This window comes from Rutilus rutilus (genome assembly GCF_951802725.1).
Source record: "Rutilus rutilus genome assembly, chromosome: 2".
Taxonomy (NCBI): Eukaryota; Metazoa; Chordata; class Actinopteri; order Cypriniformes; family Leuciscidae; genus Rutilus; species Rutilus rutilus.
In genome coordinates this window covers 13703422-13721658 of record NC_140210.1, presented here as the reverse complement: position 1 = coordinate 13721658, position 18237 = coordinate 13703422, and the positions used below count along the sequence as shown (strand labels likewise).

The window sequence follows — 18237 nt, the reverse complement described above, 5'->3', positions numbered from 1 at the left end:
TTTTTGCTTTTTTGTTTTGGATTTGGTCTCTTTTAGGAGTGCACATATTTCAGGAATGCTGACTCAATCAGTGCTCCTCCAGCCAAGAGGGGGTTTCTCCTCCTGGTAACTTTAGTTTGATGTGGAACTGTTTAAGGGTTTGTTCCAGCTGCTGTTGGTTGCCTGCGAAGTACGCTGCGATGGCGTTATGGAAGAGAATCAGCTGGTTGTGTAAAACTTTCACCTGAGGAAAAGGGAATGAAAACTCTCAGTGACTCACACCTTGAGAATGTAATTCAGAACTCAAAGTACGGAAAAGGAAAAAAAATTATCAAAATCATCAGTATAAAAGAGAATTCAAGAGACGTATCAACTATTTCAATTATATTTCAACAATAAAAAATGTATTGGAAAAAATTTACTGAAATGACCCCACATTTTCTAACTGATTATTTCCTAAAATATGCCTGGCAAATTTGGAGTAGCCTAGACAACCGCAGCGCTAACCAGCCATTTTTGTGTTTATCTTACAGTGACTGAATAAAAAAGATGCCTTAATCAGTTTGAGTTTCCAACAGGATATATTAGTCAACTTGAAATGGCCTTTGCAACATATTTTACTTATGTAATGTGATGCGCTGTTTCCAAGTGAACAAGAAAGGTTGAAAAACAAGAGAATTTAGTTAGATCAGCCAAAAATGAAGGTTGTTTCAGAGTTGGTTAGTTTTTTAAGATCACAAACATCAGCATCACATTTACAAGGAGAAGATTTAAATACAAAGACATTGAACTTTGCTAACATTAGGACTGTAGGTACAGAATAATGTATAAAACCTGCTACTACCTAGAAGGTCTAGAAAAGAGGGAAGTAGCAGTGTTAGGAAAAACTCATTATTTCAGCAATTACGTTTTGTCATACAAATGGCCATTTATATTGAACTTTCAATTTGGTCAATATAGTGCAAAAAAGTGCCAAACAAATACTGCATAGCCACCATATTAACTTATTATAGACTATTAAGATATACAAAAGCAGCTGATTTCAAAAGACACATTTCACCTACCTTGTTTTCCTCCAGAAACTTAAGTTTGACTGAGACGTCATTGCGCATCTTTTCATATTTTTCACGGTGGATCTGGAACTGTTGCTGAGACAGCTCAATCTTGGGGAGTGTGTTGGCGTCCCGTGGACCCAGATTGAGCTCCTCTAAATCTGTGCGATACGCATCATATTCAATCCTACCAAAAAAAGCACATGCCTTACAGAATGAGGATGTTTTGCTCTACAGGTAAATTATATAAAAGTAGCATACAGTGGTTTATAAAGATATATTCAGACCTTGCTGCTTCATATTGCTTAATGTTGATCAAGGTGTCCTCTATAGTTTTATCCACTAGAGTTTTAACACTGGCAATGAAGAAGTTGATAGCTCCTAACAGGGTTTCTCCATTTTTCGCCAGGAGTTTTTGGGTTTCAGCATTGTAGCCAAATTCCTCCTGAAATACAATTCAATAAATAAAACACACTGAGATGAAATGCGTATTTGCACAAAAATAGACAGCTAGACAGTGAAACACCACAAATAAAACAATGAAACGGTCCCCTCTCTTCAAATTAAGTAATTCAAATAAAATGGTACTCCCCAAGAAACCAATGCACTTTCTGGTTATAGTCTAGTCATAAAGTATTTAGTATTTGTGGTGGTTCTGGAAAAAGCAATGCCAAAGTGTATCCAAAACAGTCCATGAATAAATGATACCTTAGGAAGGCAAGGCAAGACATCCAGTTATACTGTCAGAATTGCAATTTTCTTTATCAATAAAAGCTGAAAATCGATGTACAGTAGTCTTCACAGATGCATTTAAGTCGTATTATAGTGATTCAAACCAAATGTCACAATTATGAAATGATTGTTTGATGGCTATTTTCTATTGGTATATTGCATTTATCTCATATAGACACACACAGACTATAAATAATAATAATAATAATTTGGTTTGGTGAGAACATGTATTCTCTTTGTATTAACCAGAGTAATCACAGTTTTTATCACATGACCTAAGGATATGTACTAAGTCTGACAACCTGAAAGCAAGCACTGCTGTTTTTTTTACTTGTATTATTTCAAACAGTACTGTTTTACCTTTTAAAAACAAACAAGAATTTTGTAGAATATTTGAAAGATGATTTGAGATTATTGGTTTTGAGACCACTGACAGAAAACCAAGTGTGAGAACAAGGTTAAAATGTGTGTTCATGTTGTATAACCAAATTTATATAGCAAAATCACTTACCACTGTGAAAAAGTACTTAATAAGAACAACGAAAAAACTATAAGATGATTATTATACATTTTTAATGAAAACTCAAAAACTGATTCTGATGACATTTTATTTAAAATCCAAGAGGCTGTAGCAGATATAACATTAGATGCAAGAGTTTTTATACTTACATGTAGTTCGGGTGTCTTGAGACTTAGGTCAGCGAACGCATCACCTAGCTGTCTTTGCGTCTGCAGCATCTGCGCCAGCTGAGTGCACAGCGTCTGCGCCAGTTTGACAACATGCTCGTACTTGCGTTTGTTTTCACGAAGAACCTCGATCTGAGCCTCCAGCTCCAGATCAACTGTACGGGAGCCGCGACCTAACTTCTCTGACAGAATTTGCTTAGTGCACTGTAGGGATACAAAAAAAAAATCGAAAATAAATATCTTTTTTTCACCTTATACCCTTTAAGATGAAAAAAAAATATTTACAAGGCTACACAAGACTACAATGGGCACAGGGGAGATATATAGAGGAGATATATTTTTTGATAATAATATAGAGAGGACAGGAAATGATGGAGAGAATAGTGGGGAGCAGGACTGTTGGATTAAACTTCTATCACACATTCTTTCAACTCCATACAGACCACAACTCTAAAGAGCTATGCACTACATTTCTGTTTCTCAAAAATAATCCAAGTGCCTCAACCCCAGCCTTTTTTGACACATGGATGCTTGAGACATTTTTTACTGAACACTGATACCTTCATAACCAGCATGGCAGGAATCACTCACTTTGTAAGTGTTGATGCTCCACTTCCTCACCAGCTCCAGTTTCTCTATGGCAGGACTCTTCATGTCATCGGCAAGGACCACTGCTCCTCCCATCTGCTGCTCTCTCGAATCACCTAATGACAGAATGACATCTGTTTAGTGACAGTGATTACTGTATAGTATGTTATTACCCCTCTACTCTTGTGACTCACTGGCAAAAATGATTAACCCCAAAATATGTCACCTGAAGTGATTGGCTGAATCAAGTCAATCAAAAGTCTGTAGAGAAAACTCTGCATTCAAAATAATTATGCATTTGACATAAAACATGACAGCGTAGTTATCGTTAACTAAAACAAACTAAAAGTAATAAATAATCATTTTTGTTACTTGAAAAAAGACTGATAAATATTAGGATGAAAACCCTAAACTAAATGGAAATTAGAGTATAGATGATATAAAACAAACTAAAGCTGAAATACAAATAAATAAAACCATTAAGAAATTAAAAAAAGTTTCAAAAATGGCAATAGCAATTTTGAAAAAAATACAATTACTAAATTAAGCTCAAATTAAAGTGAAAAGATAAAAATAAATGCTAATTCTAAATATTAACTGAAAACTAAAATAGTATATATATATATATAAAAAAAAAAAAAAAACCCTACTGAAACAAGACTAATACTAGACTAAGCATACTGTAGTTGAAAAAGAGTCTCTTTTTAAATGTCAGAAGGTGGCAGAGACAGTGAGAATCGACAAAAGCAGTGCATTGTTTTGCATTAAAGTCCTGAAAGGGGAAAAATAGTAAATTATTGATGAGAAACGGTCTTTATCATTTGCGATCAGTCAGGAAGGCAAAAGGTTACAGGGTGGTCAGCCAACACGAATAAATGAGCCCAGACTTCAAGTTATTAAAGAGGGAAGCAACAATAAGGAAGAGAACAGGCCTGGAGATCACAGAGTTTGAAAGAACACCATCATAAATTTAAACACTGCCAATCTAATGAATGCTGCGAGACACATTTCAAAAGCAGGAAGTGATGTCAATTTTATGTCTCTTGAAGATTGAACATTTCAACAGACATCACTGGAATCTACTAGAATAAAGTCTTTATGATGGTATAGTCTGAAACGGACAGTGCGGCGTTAGTAAGGGAGAGATTAAGGAACGCAGATTCATGCGTGACATCGTCTGTTACGGTATGTGGTACCTTTGTGTGTCTCCACCTGACTATCGCTGATGCTGCGAGCTAGCCGGCTGGCTGCTGCAGGACTGGGGACAACTGTAGGTGTGGTGGCCTGGAATGGCGACTCTAAAAATGGTCAGTGATTAATTTTGATCATTTACACACCGAGTCTGAAAAACTATTAGTAAAATACAGCCACAGACGGGGAAATGTCCATCTATCAAAAAATGTATTAATTAATGAATAAGTAAAAAGAAAGTATTGATTGTTTGGCCTTGTTGTTTATGGAAAGTATGCTGCAAAAACAGGTAAACCAGAGCGTGGTAATAGTATCAAAACTACTAGCGCATTAAATTGACTACCCACATTTACACTACCATTCCACTACCAAAAGTTTAGGGTCAGTTAGTTAGGTTTTTTTTTTTTTAGAATAATGCTTTTATTCAGGAATGATGCATTAAAGGTACAGTAAGCAATTCCTGAGAAATGCTATAGAAAATTTAAATCAACACCTAAACCATAGACTGTAAAAAAAGATGGACAGTGCGTCTCCACTTCCTTCCATTGTAGAAAAATGTCTACGCACTAGTGATCCTGAGGTGGAGCCACGGCATCAAGGTCCCTCTTATACTCAAACTTAGTGCTGGGCTGTATACCGGTTCATCCCGAATACCGGTGTTTATTTTTGTTATGATATTAATATTTAATATACCGCAATACCAAAAAGAGTATGTCGCTTAAACAATGTTGGGAACGCAGCACGGCGTGACACTGTTTGAGAGGGTTCCCTTTTCACTGTTGCACTGTGGTGAGGGCACAGCTGTATGTGTTACTAAGTGTGACGGTGAAGATGGATAGGTTAAACTATAATTGATAGCTGTCAAATTATATTACAGTGTTTCCCAAACACTGGTTCACAATATCAACACTGCCCGCCACAAATAGATTTTTACAACAGGCTTTGAGATCGTTGAATAAACATGAGCACTGCACATTTCAAAGTAAAAACGCGGTGCAAGTTTTTTATATTAATGTATCTTTGAAGGGAACTTCAAAGTTAAAGTCTTTAGAAAAGTGTCAATGTTATTTTCATTTAATCTTTCTTTTTCTTTCCAGATGAAGCAGCGTTTATGAGCGCTGTGCTGCTGTGTACAGCCGTTACCGGGGAATCCGCCATTTCTGCTGCTCCTAAAGCGCCTCCTGCTGGCACCTCTTTGTAAACTTTACAAACCTGTATTAATACTAGTGTGGAATTTTTCTAAAATATTTACTCATGCCAGTACAATAGGGCATTCTAAGTCAATCTACTGCAGTATTTCCTCTCTCAATCGGTCGAAAATGTGGTTAACACCCAGTCATGCTTGAAAAAACAAAAACAAAACGTCATATACCGTGAAACCGGTATATTTAGAAAAATACTGTGACATAAATCTTTGGTCATACCGCCCAGCACTACTCATACTTGTACACCATGTATATAGACTGTACGATGATGACACTTTGAATCGTAGGCTACGACACAAGTTAGTATAGAAGAATAAAACGTCAACAGCATGTGCTACTGGTAAACAAATCAAGCAAGATGAATCGCACTTTTATGTGCACTGAAAAAAAAAAAAGGAAGCGAAAGAAGAGAATATGCACAGATATTGGCACAACTTGGCATGCCAATTTTGCAAATGGCAAATTTTTGCAAAGGAGCATGAGGTAAGTAGTTTTAGCGCCGCCATGTCGCATTGATCAATACGCCATTTCATGTTGCGTTTTTATTGACTAGTCAGTAGACGTGGGTCGTGACAGCAAACGCACTGCGAGATGATCATGTTAATCATCATTCTGACACTGTCAAAAAAATGATGCAGGCTATTTTTAGTCGAAATACCGTGAAAAAGGCCGCCTTTGAACCTCTCTCACTGTATGACGTAGGACCACCGTTTAGGAGCCACGAACACAGAAATCACCATGATGGTCATCTTTTGTCTGGGACAGCCCAAAATCGTACAATGTGTACAGGGCACAAAACCAAACTTATTGGGAAAATCTGTAAAAAAATTTTTGTATAAAAAAAAAAAAAAGTGATTGGATTTTTAGTTTGCCTCATATCTCATTCGACTACATGGAGACCTATACTGCAGACAGCCACCAGAGGGCGATCAAAATGCTTTGGCTTCACTTCTCAGGACTTGCGCGGCCACTTTACTTAAACAATTTTGTGAATATTTTCTAGATGTCTGTTCTGTGTGTGCTGGAAAAAAAATTTGGTTAGAACATAGTCCTGGCTGGATAAAAAACAAAGTGGATTGGACGATCCACTGAGTGCCACAAAACTCTTATAGCCAAACCGCATTAGGGGGCGTATACGTTCATGATGGGGGCAAGAGAAAGTAAGACATTTGCAAGACACTACAAGACACTACAGGTGAATAGGGTAAATTTTTTAACTAGCAGATATCACCATGAAACTTTCCCAGTTGATTACCTACATTAAGATGAGAAAAAAAGTTTTCTGTAATTTAATGTTTAAATATGCAAATCAGGCAATATCTAATCAAATATGCAATATCTGAGTATTGGATAAAGCCAGGTTACATTTTTTTTTTTCATTGTGTTCACATATTAGATGGGGAAAAAAATACAGAGGGATTTATGGATATCTACTTTTGTTATCCTGTAAATCAGAAAATACTGTCAATAGCCTTAAAAAAATTATTTTCGCCATGTTTTTTGGAATAAAATGTTATATAAATCAGGCTAGGAATAATATATTTACAAATCCCTCTGTAAATGTCTTCATAATATAACTAGGTACAAGTCTGGAAAGTTTGGTGTATATAGGTGCTACTGAAGTGAAGATTTTGGACTTGGAGTATGAGAGAAAAGTCATTTTGAGAAAACGGGCTTTAAAGATTTTTCATCAGCCAATGAGATTGCGCATTCAGCCCTTTTACTTTCACGATTGGTTGCTGATAAAAAGGAAATGACCATATTTGGATCCGACAGGATTGTACACAAGAGAGAGAGCTTCCTAACGGTGCATGTGATGACAGGCTGACGGCAGAGATCCCGGAGCAGCATGTTGATTTAGAACGCGAACTTTTGTTGAATTTATGAGAAATCTACAGACGCAAACAGACAAAGTGTAGTAAAATAAAGACCTAAATGTGTATTTCGGACTTTTTTTCAACACAACTCTGAAAGAAGACATGTTATTGAAGACAAATATCCAAAAATCTCAAAATTGACCAGTAAAAAACCCCGATGTTTTTGCCTGCCGTGTCTCGCCTTAATATGGGAAAAGCTTTCCAGTGCTGGAGAGACGTTAGAGAGCAGGAAGGCCTGAAAACAGACACAGAGTTTGCTTTGTTTCTGCTCGATACATGAGTAACATTGGTTTTTGTTGTTGCAGAATTTGTTGTTACATATCGTGTTCATTATTTTGGGGGCAGAGCAATAAAGGGAGGGGTATGTTTGTTCGGGTGTCGATTTCAAATGTCAATAGTGTTTCTCAGAAATTTCTTACTGCACCTTCAAATGGATTAAAAAACGTTCTATTCATCAAAGAATACTGAAAGATCATTTGACATTGAGGACTTGCTGCTGAAAAATCAGCTTTGCATCACAGGAATAAATTACATATTAAAACATTCAAATAGAAAAATATAATAATAGAAAACAGTTATTTTAAATTGCATAAATATTTCATTATATTGCTGTTTTTACTGTATTTTGACCGAATAAATGCAGCCTTGGTGAGCAAGCATCAGTGACTATTTTCAAAAATATATAAAAAAATCTTCCTGACCTCCATATTTTAAACAGTAATGCTTGTGTACTAGGGCTGCGATTTAATATGTGATTATTTTTTAAGCTCTTTATCTTCTGTATTATTCAGCAAAGACAAGCAATAAATCATTGTATAGTAGTGATGGGAATCTTTAGGCACCTCATGATCTGATTCCCAAACTATTGTTGATCTACTATATTTTCTTATTAATGAATCTTATTATTAAAGCTTAAAATCTTTTTTATTTAATTAGGGCCCAAGCCCCAAAAGGGCGAAGGCCCTATTGGTTCCAGAAGGATTTTTTTTACTTTTGGGGCCCTTAACATGCTTAAAAACTCTTGAAATTTTGCACACACGTCAGAACCTGCGGCCATCAGGGCCGGACTGAAGTTGATACCCGGGCGTGGCAGGGGGGCTCGACAGCGCCCCCTGGAATGGTGTCCGAAAACTTGGTCCATAAATCAAACACGCTTGCATGTAATAATATGAAACTCAGTACACATATAGATCTCATCGGGCCGAACAACTTTCATGCTCTAAGTTTTACAAAAGCCCAACAGGAAGTCGGTTATTATACGTTGTTTGGAAAACGCATACAATGGAATGTGAAATACTCCTCCTAGGGAATTCATCCGATCGCCACCAAACTCGGTGTGAATGAATTCAAGACATTGAGGATGAATTCTTGCGAACGGATTTTTGATATCTCAAACGGTAACTAAAGGCACCGGGGTTGCGGTGCTACCGGCTTGAGCCCATAATCGCTGCTCGCAGCTATATTTACATATGTAATTATAAGTACTTTAAAAAACAATTACACAATTTTTTTTATTAAAACAATTGCATGTTAAGAATTTTAAATAGGCTATATAAACTAATATAGCTTCAAAACATAAAAACAAGTGAATAAAAAAGAGGAACAAAAAACATATTACAAGCAATAAACAAAGAGTGCTTTCAGTAATTAAGAGTAGGCTATCCAAAGATTTTCCATTCAAGAGCTTGAACATTAATTTTGCGTCATAAAAGCATTTTCAGATGCAAGTAGCTACATTTAACCACGGAGACGAGTCGCTCACAGCCGCATGCGCGAGCGCTCTTCACAAAGCGCGCTTAATAGGCTTGGGCGGTATTCGAATTTTGAAACCGTCAAACCGCCTCCCTATTTTACCGGGGTATACGCTATTACCGTGACTAATTAAAAATTATGACATAATGAGCTCAGACTGCGTCACCAAACTGTTGGCTTGTGCCTACACCGTTCAGAAACTGAATGCCAGATCGGGCAAAAAAACAACAACAAAAAAATTTGTGTGAAAAACACGTTGTGTCTGAGTCAGGCCGACGGCATTAACTGTTATTATGAGCCGGAGCCCACCATTATTCAACATAATATCTGTGTGCGTGCAACAAGCAAGAAGTGCCTTTGTAATCCGGTGACGCGTGTCCATTGATTTTTATTAATAAAACTTTTCTGCAAAGATGGAAGTTGACGATCGCCATCTCTGTAGTGAACGCTATAGAAAGAAATGCACATCATTACACAATCAGAGAGTGGCCTTTTTCTTTTCGTTTTGAATGGTTTCGTTTACTGAAATTGACGATCGCATCTCCGTATGAACGCGCCTAGAGAGAAATGCACATCGTGGATTACTTAGCCTAATCAGTGAGTAGCCTATTTCTTTCGTTTTGAATTGTTTCGTTTAAAGAAATTGACGATCGCCATCTCTGTAGTGAACGCTATAGAGAGAAATGCACACCATTGATTAATCAGACTATATTTCTTTTCGTTTTGAATTGTTTCGTTTAATGAAATTGACGATCGCATCTCTGTATGAACGAGAGAAATGCACATCATGGATTACTTAGCCTAATCAGTGAGTTGCCTATTTCTTTCGTTTTTAATTGTTTCGTTTAAAGAAATTTCAAGCTTTATTTATTTGTCATGTCTGTGAGGCATAGCCTTTTTTATGAGATTTCAATGCAAGTGACAGCGGCATGCCCATCATGTCATGATTATATTAAATCCAGGCAATTTGTTGATGAAAATTTTATAAAAATTTAGATACAATTTATACAAAACGAAATTCGTTTTAAAGAGGCCTTTTACAAAACTAAATTTATTGAAGTGGTCAAATTGTCTGACTCCCGATGCATCCCATCTTATTTGTGCTGTTCACTTTTCATAATCAACAAAGATGGAAAAAATAACATTATAATATTTTAACAAATACGAAACTTAATGCGCTTATGTATCCTGGCAGCAGTAAGTGGGCGGTTGTTTCGGAGATGCGACTTTAGAGGTGTTTACATCTCTCGCGGTCACCTTTTTATTGCACAATTTACAAATTGCCTCGTCAATATTTACCGCCTCTCCCTTCTCATTCGGTTGGAACCAGAAATATTGCCTAACTGCAACCACACATAAGCATTTTTTAGGCAATAAATAAATTATATATATTATAGGCTATATAAGTGCCGGTAATGACGGTATTGAAACTGATACCGGTGCTATTTTAAGATCCCGCGGTATCCGATATTACCATAATACCGCCCAACCCTAGCGCTTAAGTATTTGAAGTTGAAAGCAGCCTTCTGTCAGTGAGTTTCATATATTACTATGTAAGAACCACTGCATTCCAAAAGACCTTCGTAGAGCATTTGTAAGTAAAATACCGGCGGGCGATACCGCGCACTGCGAGTAACATCAAGCAAAGCTTGCATATCCTGTGCAATGAAGCCTTTTAAATGTCCCTGTAATTCGCTTCAACTTTTCCGAACTTTATGAAAGACTATTTTACGGAAGGTCCGAGTGGTGTGCGTGTGTACGGGTGTGAGAGGATTTGGAAGCAAGCAGAATAAGGGTGTTTTTAAAACACGCAGCATCATCACGCATCTGTGTTTAAAAACTCAGAATCGATTCTGAAATTCTCTGAATCGATCCAGAATCGTTGGAGAGAGAATCTATAATACAATATCACATCAATAATGTCTAAAAAAAATAATTGCGTTTTATCATATCGCGATATTATCGCAAATGCAATTAATCGTTCAGCCCTATTGTGTACACAGAAATTACTATTTTGATTTCAGCAACATGAACTGTCGGAGATTCCAATCATAACAGGACTTGTTTACATATGGACGTCTTAAAAGTACGGTATCAACATCAGGGGAAAATTTTAAATGATACAAAACTTTACAATATGGCACCTTTAAATAAAATGTTTCAAATTGATTTCATTGCCAGTAGGTGATACTGCAGCAAGGAGATGAAACAAGCTCCATAGCTTACTAAGCTAACAAGTGACAAGGGAAATAATAAAAAGGGGTGGTGCGCAATTACACCCAGCTAATGACAGGTTGCCAGGTTTCTGTCCTACAAATTAATTCACATAGTAAATGAGCATGAAATAATGAAAGGGGAAAGCAGATTAAAAAAAAAGAAAAAAAAAAAGATCACAGACGACTCTGTAATGAGACAGGGACACTTTTCTTTTCAAATTCAAATTCTCCCTCTCTCCACAACACACACAAAGAGAAACACAGACAAACAAATGTGGGTTTAAAATAGACGAGCTGGATAGTGAGAAGATATTGAACCTAATGACTGAAGAATAACGCTCTATCCAGCCTGATCTCATTTAATACAATGAGAGGAAGTGTTTTTAAATTATTAACATTTTGTCCATCTCTGAGCGAATTGCCAATCTGTATGTAATCTTATGTAAGCACATTCGTTTGTGTGCAAACAAACTAGTCAGCTGTAGCATGCTGAGTCATTGTTTGTATTTGTGTGAAGAACAAACGCAAAATAATATTCATGTCCAATGCATGCTTAGTGTTATACCTGTGAATGGACCCACTTGGACCACTCCCTCGGCCATTGCATAGTTTTCATTTGAATTGTGGGAGTGTGACATGATTGTTCCAGAGGAGATATTATGTGGCAGATCCTTGAGAGAAATAAAAGAAAGAGAACAACAAACAAGAATATAAATGAATGACACTCAAGAAAGATATCACAACAAAGCATTTCCCGAGTATACTGTGTTTTCTCCCATTTTTCCATCTGATTTTTAGCCGTCAAAATTTTAAGTTACTTAATTTCAAAACTGAATAATTTATCAATTTCATGCTAAAAAACAAACAAAAACTTCTAAAATAGTCTAAACTCTGTAAACTCAGGGTTAATGTTCTTATTTGCATATTTATGAGGTCAATAACAAATTACACAAATACAATGGGCATATTATCAGTGTCAATGTGGCCAAGTAAATCTGTTCTGTGTGTTTTAAGTCACCCTATATGTACAAAAGTATAAAACTCTACAAGTACAAAAGGGTCTCTCTCCTTTACATCAAAATGCTCTTTATTTCCTCAGACACTGAAACTAAATACATTGTGCATGTGCATAAAAATAATGCATTTTTATAACACAAGGTTAAAAGCGGTGCAAGGCATCTTTAAAATTTCTTGTGTGAAACGTTTAAACAGGTACCATTATGTACAGTCATGGCCAAGAAGTTTAGGCAGTGACATGAATGTGTTTCGCAAAGTTTGCTGCTTTAGTATTTGTAGATTCTTTTGTAGATGTTTCTATGGTATACTGGAAAATGATACGAATTTCGTAAGTTTTAAAGGCTTTTATTGGCAAAAACATTCAATAGATGCAAAGTGTCCATATTTACAGTGTTGACCCGTTTTTTTTTCATAACCTCTGCAATTCGCTCTGGCATGGAGGATATCAGCTTCTGGGCCAAATCCTGACTGATGGCAATACATTCACAAATTGTGGTCTTCTGCTTGTCCACTCGCCTTTGGATGACTGACAATAGCTTCTCTACGGGATTAAGATCCAGGGAATTGCCTGGCCACATATCCAAACTTTCAATGTGATGATCTCCGATCCACTTCATTATCACTTTAGCCTTGTGACATGGTGATCCATCATGCTGGAAAATGCACAGATCATCACCAAATTGTTCCTGGATCGTTGGGAGAAGTTGCTCTTGCAGGACATTTTGATACCATTCTTTATTCATGGCAGTGTTTTTGGGCAGAATTGTGAGAGAGCCCACTCCCTTGGATGAAAAGCAACCCCACACATGGATGGTTTCAGGATGCTTCACTGTTGGCATGACAGGAAGCGTTCACCTATTCTTCTCCAGAAAATGAAATTTTCAACAGTTGGAAAGGAACATCAGAAAAAAAAAAAGAAAAAAAAAACTTCCAAGTTCCAATCCTTGTAATTCTGCAGAATTTCAGCCTGTCCTTGATGTTTTTCTTGGAGAGAAGTAGCTTCTTTGCTGTCCCTCTTTACACCAGGCCGTTATTTGACAAGTATTTGCCTCAGTGTTTTCAGATGCAAGTTCTTGATCAGGTAAATGGTTCTTTCAGGTGCAAAATTGTGAGGCATTTTTGATGCATGCGATGATGGTTGCACATCTTTTTTTTGGAGGTAACCATAGCCAACACAAGAACACAATGATTGGAAACACTTCTTCCCTCCTTTTATAACAATCACTTATATAATCCAATCAGAATGATATGTGATTTCACCTGACTAATACTTGTTCACACTTTCCCATGTGCTGATGATATGATTAGTAATATAATGTTAGCTGCTCATTTCGTGCTAGGGCCAAAAAGAAGAAGCATAATTTGGGTAGTGATAAAGCAACATTTTTTGACCAATGAAGTTTTTGCAATTATTTAAAATGCATCTGATCACTCTGCACAATAATCTAGAAACAATGTGAAACAAAACCACAGCAACAACTGAAGCAAACTTGTATTTGTCAAACAAATTTGTCACTGCCAAAACTTTTGGCCACGACTGTGCTTTTAGAGATGCCTGTTGATTCATGTTGTCTAATTCTTCTGTTTAATGTGAAGAATGCCTAGCATATAGATTTGCCATAGACATGACACACATTTAGTTAAATACTCAACCATGAGCTCTCTGGCTGGCTTGGATGTTGGCACACTTTTATGAAGCTAATAAAAAGAAGTCAAGCTCAAAGTAAATCCTAACCCGGATACATGAACCTGAAGGTGGGGCTGGGCAAACCAACATAATCCATAACATACAATAATAGCAACTACGGTACATTGGTTGGTTATAGAATCAGAGCAGTGCTGCATTGATTTGTAAAATAAATAAATAAATAAATAATATGGATTGGAATCCACTGCTGCTTCAATGTATATGTAATGAGTGATTATAATCAAGGTATTAATCAATATTTTTCCTTCTAAATATCAAATGAGTAGAATGACTTCTCTGGAGATTTTACTTTGTTATAGAAGTTACCAGTGTGATTACTGAAATGTTTTTTTTTTCATGTATTCTTTAATGTCTGTATTTGATATCTGAATGCAGTAACAGTGCTTGCTTATTTAGCCCGGCATCCAGAAATGAAATAGGGACTTGTTTTGTGTTTAAACATACGTTTAAACGTGTTAAAACATATTGGGGGCATTGAAGACAATAGTTTAAGAGACCATTTCTTTGTTAAAGCCTTACTTTAAAGTTAGACTAAAGTGTAGCTCTCCTTGAGAGAAAGAACGCATTATCTTGATGTTTTTAGAGGACTCTCGTTTATAGTTAGAGCCTGGCCAAATCCAACCTTGGAAAAGCTGTGTGTCGGTGTGTGTGTTAAGGCCTCATTATACTTCTGCGTCGGACCTACGCCGGAGCCTATACACCGTAGGCAATGTGTTGGTTTTAATTTATACTTCTGTGTCGTTGTCCGCGTTGACGTGTACCTAGGGAGTGTGTGAAACCCCGAGGGAGGGGTTCTGGCAGACCAATCACAGCGCTTATGTCCGCGTAGAATTGACGCTTTGTTACATTTTTGGAGAGGTGCACGTCAGGGTACGCCGTAGGGTACGCGCGCTACACACAGCCTACGACGTAGCTACGGCGGCAGTTCGACGCAGAAGCATAAAACAGGCTTTAGTCTGTGTGTTAGTCTTCTTGGTTACAGGTTAAGGAACCACTGGCATTATTGGAGATTGACTGAGTTGTTGACTGGACATGTTGGCGCCCAGCAACCCAAGTCTGAAAACTGGAAGGTCACGACATGCCTAACTTGCATAATCAATGGAGATATGCTTCAGTCTATTTGTATATGTGTGGAAAATGACTGTTTATCTATTTCTTAGCCAATCTTAGCCGATCTATGACGTCAAAGGGTATCAAACACCGCCTCCGCAGAAGATCAACGCCTACTTCAACACTGCCTGATTAGCCCCGCCCACCGATTCACACTTTACAAGAAACTCATTATAATATGCAAAACTGTTATCCAATCATAGCAGTGGCCGTTTACTTCCAAGTCTTCAATGCGGCACGCCCATAAAAACCGAACGTTTCAGGAGCTAGGCTCAAAACCAGGGTAGAAAATAGCCTATTACTTATTCATTTTGATGTTTTTGAATGTAAAAACCAAGCAAACGTCATAAGTTGACCTCAGACAACATTATACATTTTTTTAAAAAGCCAGTTCATGACCCCTTTAAAACCATGTCAGTGGGCATTCGATTATTTGTCAATACCTGCTCTCTCCTCATCTTCATCTTTCTTTTTCTCTCAGTCTCCTCATCCTTCCCTATTTCTTCCCCTCCTAATGCAGAACTTTGACTGATAATCTTTTCATTTTCGTCTGTGTCAGTGAAGAAAGTAAACTCAACTGATATTCATATGTTTTTATTAATCATTTTCTTAGTTAATTGACTCGAGGCTACCAGGAAAGATGTAGCCTAAGTCAGCATTGCCAACAGAAACCTTCTACAAGCTTTGAAATTTGAAAACGTGTTTTTAAATGTTAAAAGTAATTTAAAATAATACAAATTATAAGCTGGGGTTTACCACAGTTGGTGTCATTGGCAGACGTTCCCTTAGGCATCATGCGCTGTGGAAACGCATTAAAGCATTCTCAGGTATAAATATGCAGCATTAATGCACGTAGGTGATTCTGAATGAATATTTAATGTTGATATACAATTGTTACATAATGTGAAAACTAATCCTGCTATTGATATCTTTGTAAGACTGCCGACCCTATAGAACATTGGCAAGGGCAAACAAATGTCAGACGAATATCGAACCTAAAACTAACTTTACCGCGCTCAACCACCGTGAGTGCATTTCAGGCATTAGTGTTCAGCGGGGAGGGAGGAAGGACTTTGTCTGCATGCGTGAACTGGTGCAGATGCACTCAAATCAGACAGGAGAGCCGTGACTGAAAACATAACATCGGGAAGCGTGTTTGCCAACCATCAATACCCTACCATCGCGCTATCATTGATATTAATGAATCTATTTATTTATTAATTTATCTGAGGTGCCGGAACGCAGTTCCGCACCGTTCCGGCCCACTTTAACCCCTGTATATATATATATAGAGCAGTGTGGTCTTCGGTGGTGGATGACGGACATGGTCATCCACACAGTAAGCAGTAGCCTACCCACGTGATGTGCAAGCCCAATACTGACAATAAATGTAAAATAAATGCAATGAAACAGTTTGTGATTTTCCTTATCTTATTTTGATATCTCATACTATGTATGATCTCTTAACAATGTTTGTTTCTTTTGTTCCTCATTGTTTACACATGGTTGCTTATTCTGGTTCATTTTTTTGGCCCCTCATTTTCTTCCGGACTGTGTCTGCTATAGGCTATGCAATTATCAGACTAGGTGTCACCATCACAGTCATCCTTTCTTTCCTTCTTTGCAAATAAAGCGGTGATTTTACCACTGGTTTTCATAGCTTTGTAAGATAAGATCCTTCCTTGCTAGACGTGATAATTATTTTTGTATTGTCATATTAATATTAAAAAGTAGCATTAAAAAGTTTATTTTAACTAATAGTCTAATTTTCTACCATATACAGTACAATAGAATAAAATTAGCAGCTAGCTAACAACAACTTGATTTGTTCTGGTTTCACCTCACTCTAGTTTAAACTAAATGATTTTGAGTAATTTACTACACATTGTCAATATAAATAACCTGAAATTGCTGTGGATTATTAAGGCTAAATCTTACAAACCACTTTTGCTGAATGAGGTAAGCACACTTACGTTTTCATTTCAGAGGTGTTCTGAGTAAATGATTTGTTATACCCCGATTCAGAGAGTGATGTCTCGTGAGTTCAGTGTTGGACAGATCACTTGTTTTAACCACTCATTAAAATGAATCGGTTCAAAGGAGTCATTAGGTCGCAAATCGGACACTAGCGGATGTAGATGCGCTGTGTGCTAATCCCGGCTGTTAGGACAGTGCAAAAGATTTGACAACACAGAAAACACTTCATCACTGAATACGATTATTTTTAGTTTCGTTTAAGTGTGGCTTATGTCAGCTGCATGTGTGGAACGCTTGTCAGAGAAGAGTCAATGTTTTTTTTACGGTAATTCAGGAAAAAAATTCTTCGAATGCACCACGTGCAACATAGATTCTGTCTTCCAACCTTTTACCATTTCTGTCTTAGTTTGAAGACAGAAAGTGCGGGCGCAGGAGGGAGAGGCTCTTTGTTCGTTCTCTATCTCAGTTAACATGCGCCCTGTCACAAGCGCAACAGTCATCTACATCACTCATAAATCACAATAACTGATCAAATAAGGCTTTGGCAGGACAAAAGTTCAATGTAGGAAAAACCCTACATAGTTGTAATTTCAATTATTGAACCCACATTGCAAATCAGGTTGATTGGCAAAATGTACAGACCTTCAGCTATTTGCAATGAACAAATCAAACAAAAGTAATTGAAATAGCTCAACAAAACAAATGTGTCCCCAAACTCAACTGGAAATGCAACTTTTAATGACTTCTGCAATCTCAAAATTATTCAACCCCTTCATGGCAAGCATCTTTAGTACTTGGTAGAATACCCTTTTGCTGTTATGACCTGCTGCAAACAAGATGTATAACCACACCAGCTTCTGCCAGCGTTTCTGAGGAATCTTAGCCCATTAGTCATGAGCAATGGCCTCCAGTTCAGTAATATTCTTGGGTTTGCATGTTGCAACCAACTTCTTCAAATCTCACTAGTGATTTTCTAGGGGGTTCAAGTCAGTTAACTGGTATGCCACTTTAAAAACTTCCAGGACTTCTTCTACAACCAAACCCTGGTGGATTTTGAGGTATGCTTGCGAATGTGATCATTGTCCTGTTGGAAGATCCAATGATATCCAAGCCTCAGCTTCCTCACTGACGGCATGACGTTTTTTC

At 37.2% G+C, this 18237-nt stretch overlaps 1 protein-coding gene across 4 annotated transcripts in view; it reads right to left on the bottom strand.

Annotated features, from left to right (window-relative positions):
- arfip1 (ADP-ribosylation factor interacting protein 1 (arfaptin 1)) overlaps positions 1 to 18237 on the bottom strand; it is a 31281-nt gene continuing 13044 nt past the window's right edge. For 2 of the 4 annotated variants that reach the window (XM_084401678.1, XM_084401676.1), the window contains 7 exons: positions 11845 to 11950; positions 4235 to 4336; positions 3042 to 3154; positions 2433 to 2654; positions 1319 to 1476; positions 1044 to 1218; positions 1 to 223 (listed from right to left, as the gene is read on the bottom strand). In XM_084401678.1, coding sequence (XP_084257804.1) covers positions 68 to 223; positions 1044 to 1218; positions 1319 to 1476; positions 2433 to 2654; positions 3042 to 3154; positions 4235 to 4336; positions 11845 to 11950 — 1032 coding nt within the window. In that variant the 3' untranslated portion in view covers positions 1 to 67. The remainder of the gene's footprint in view (positions 224 to 1043; positions 1219 to 1318; positions 1477 to 2432; positions 2655 to 3041; positions 3155 to 4234; positions 4337 to 11844; positions 11951 to 18237) is intronic. The other 2 variants (XM_084401679.1, XM_084401677.1) reach the window with 1 other exon arrangement.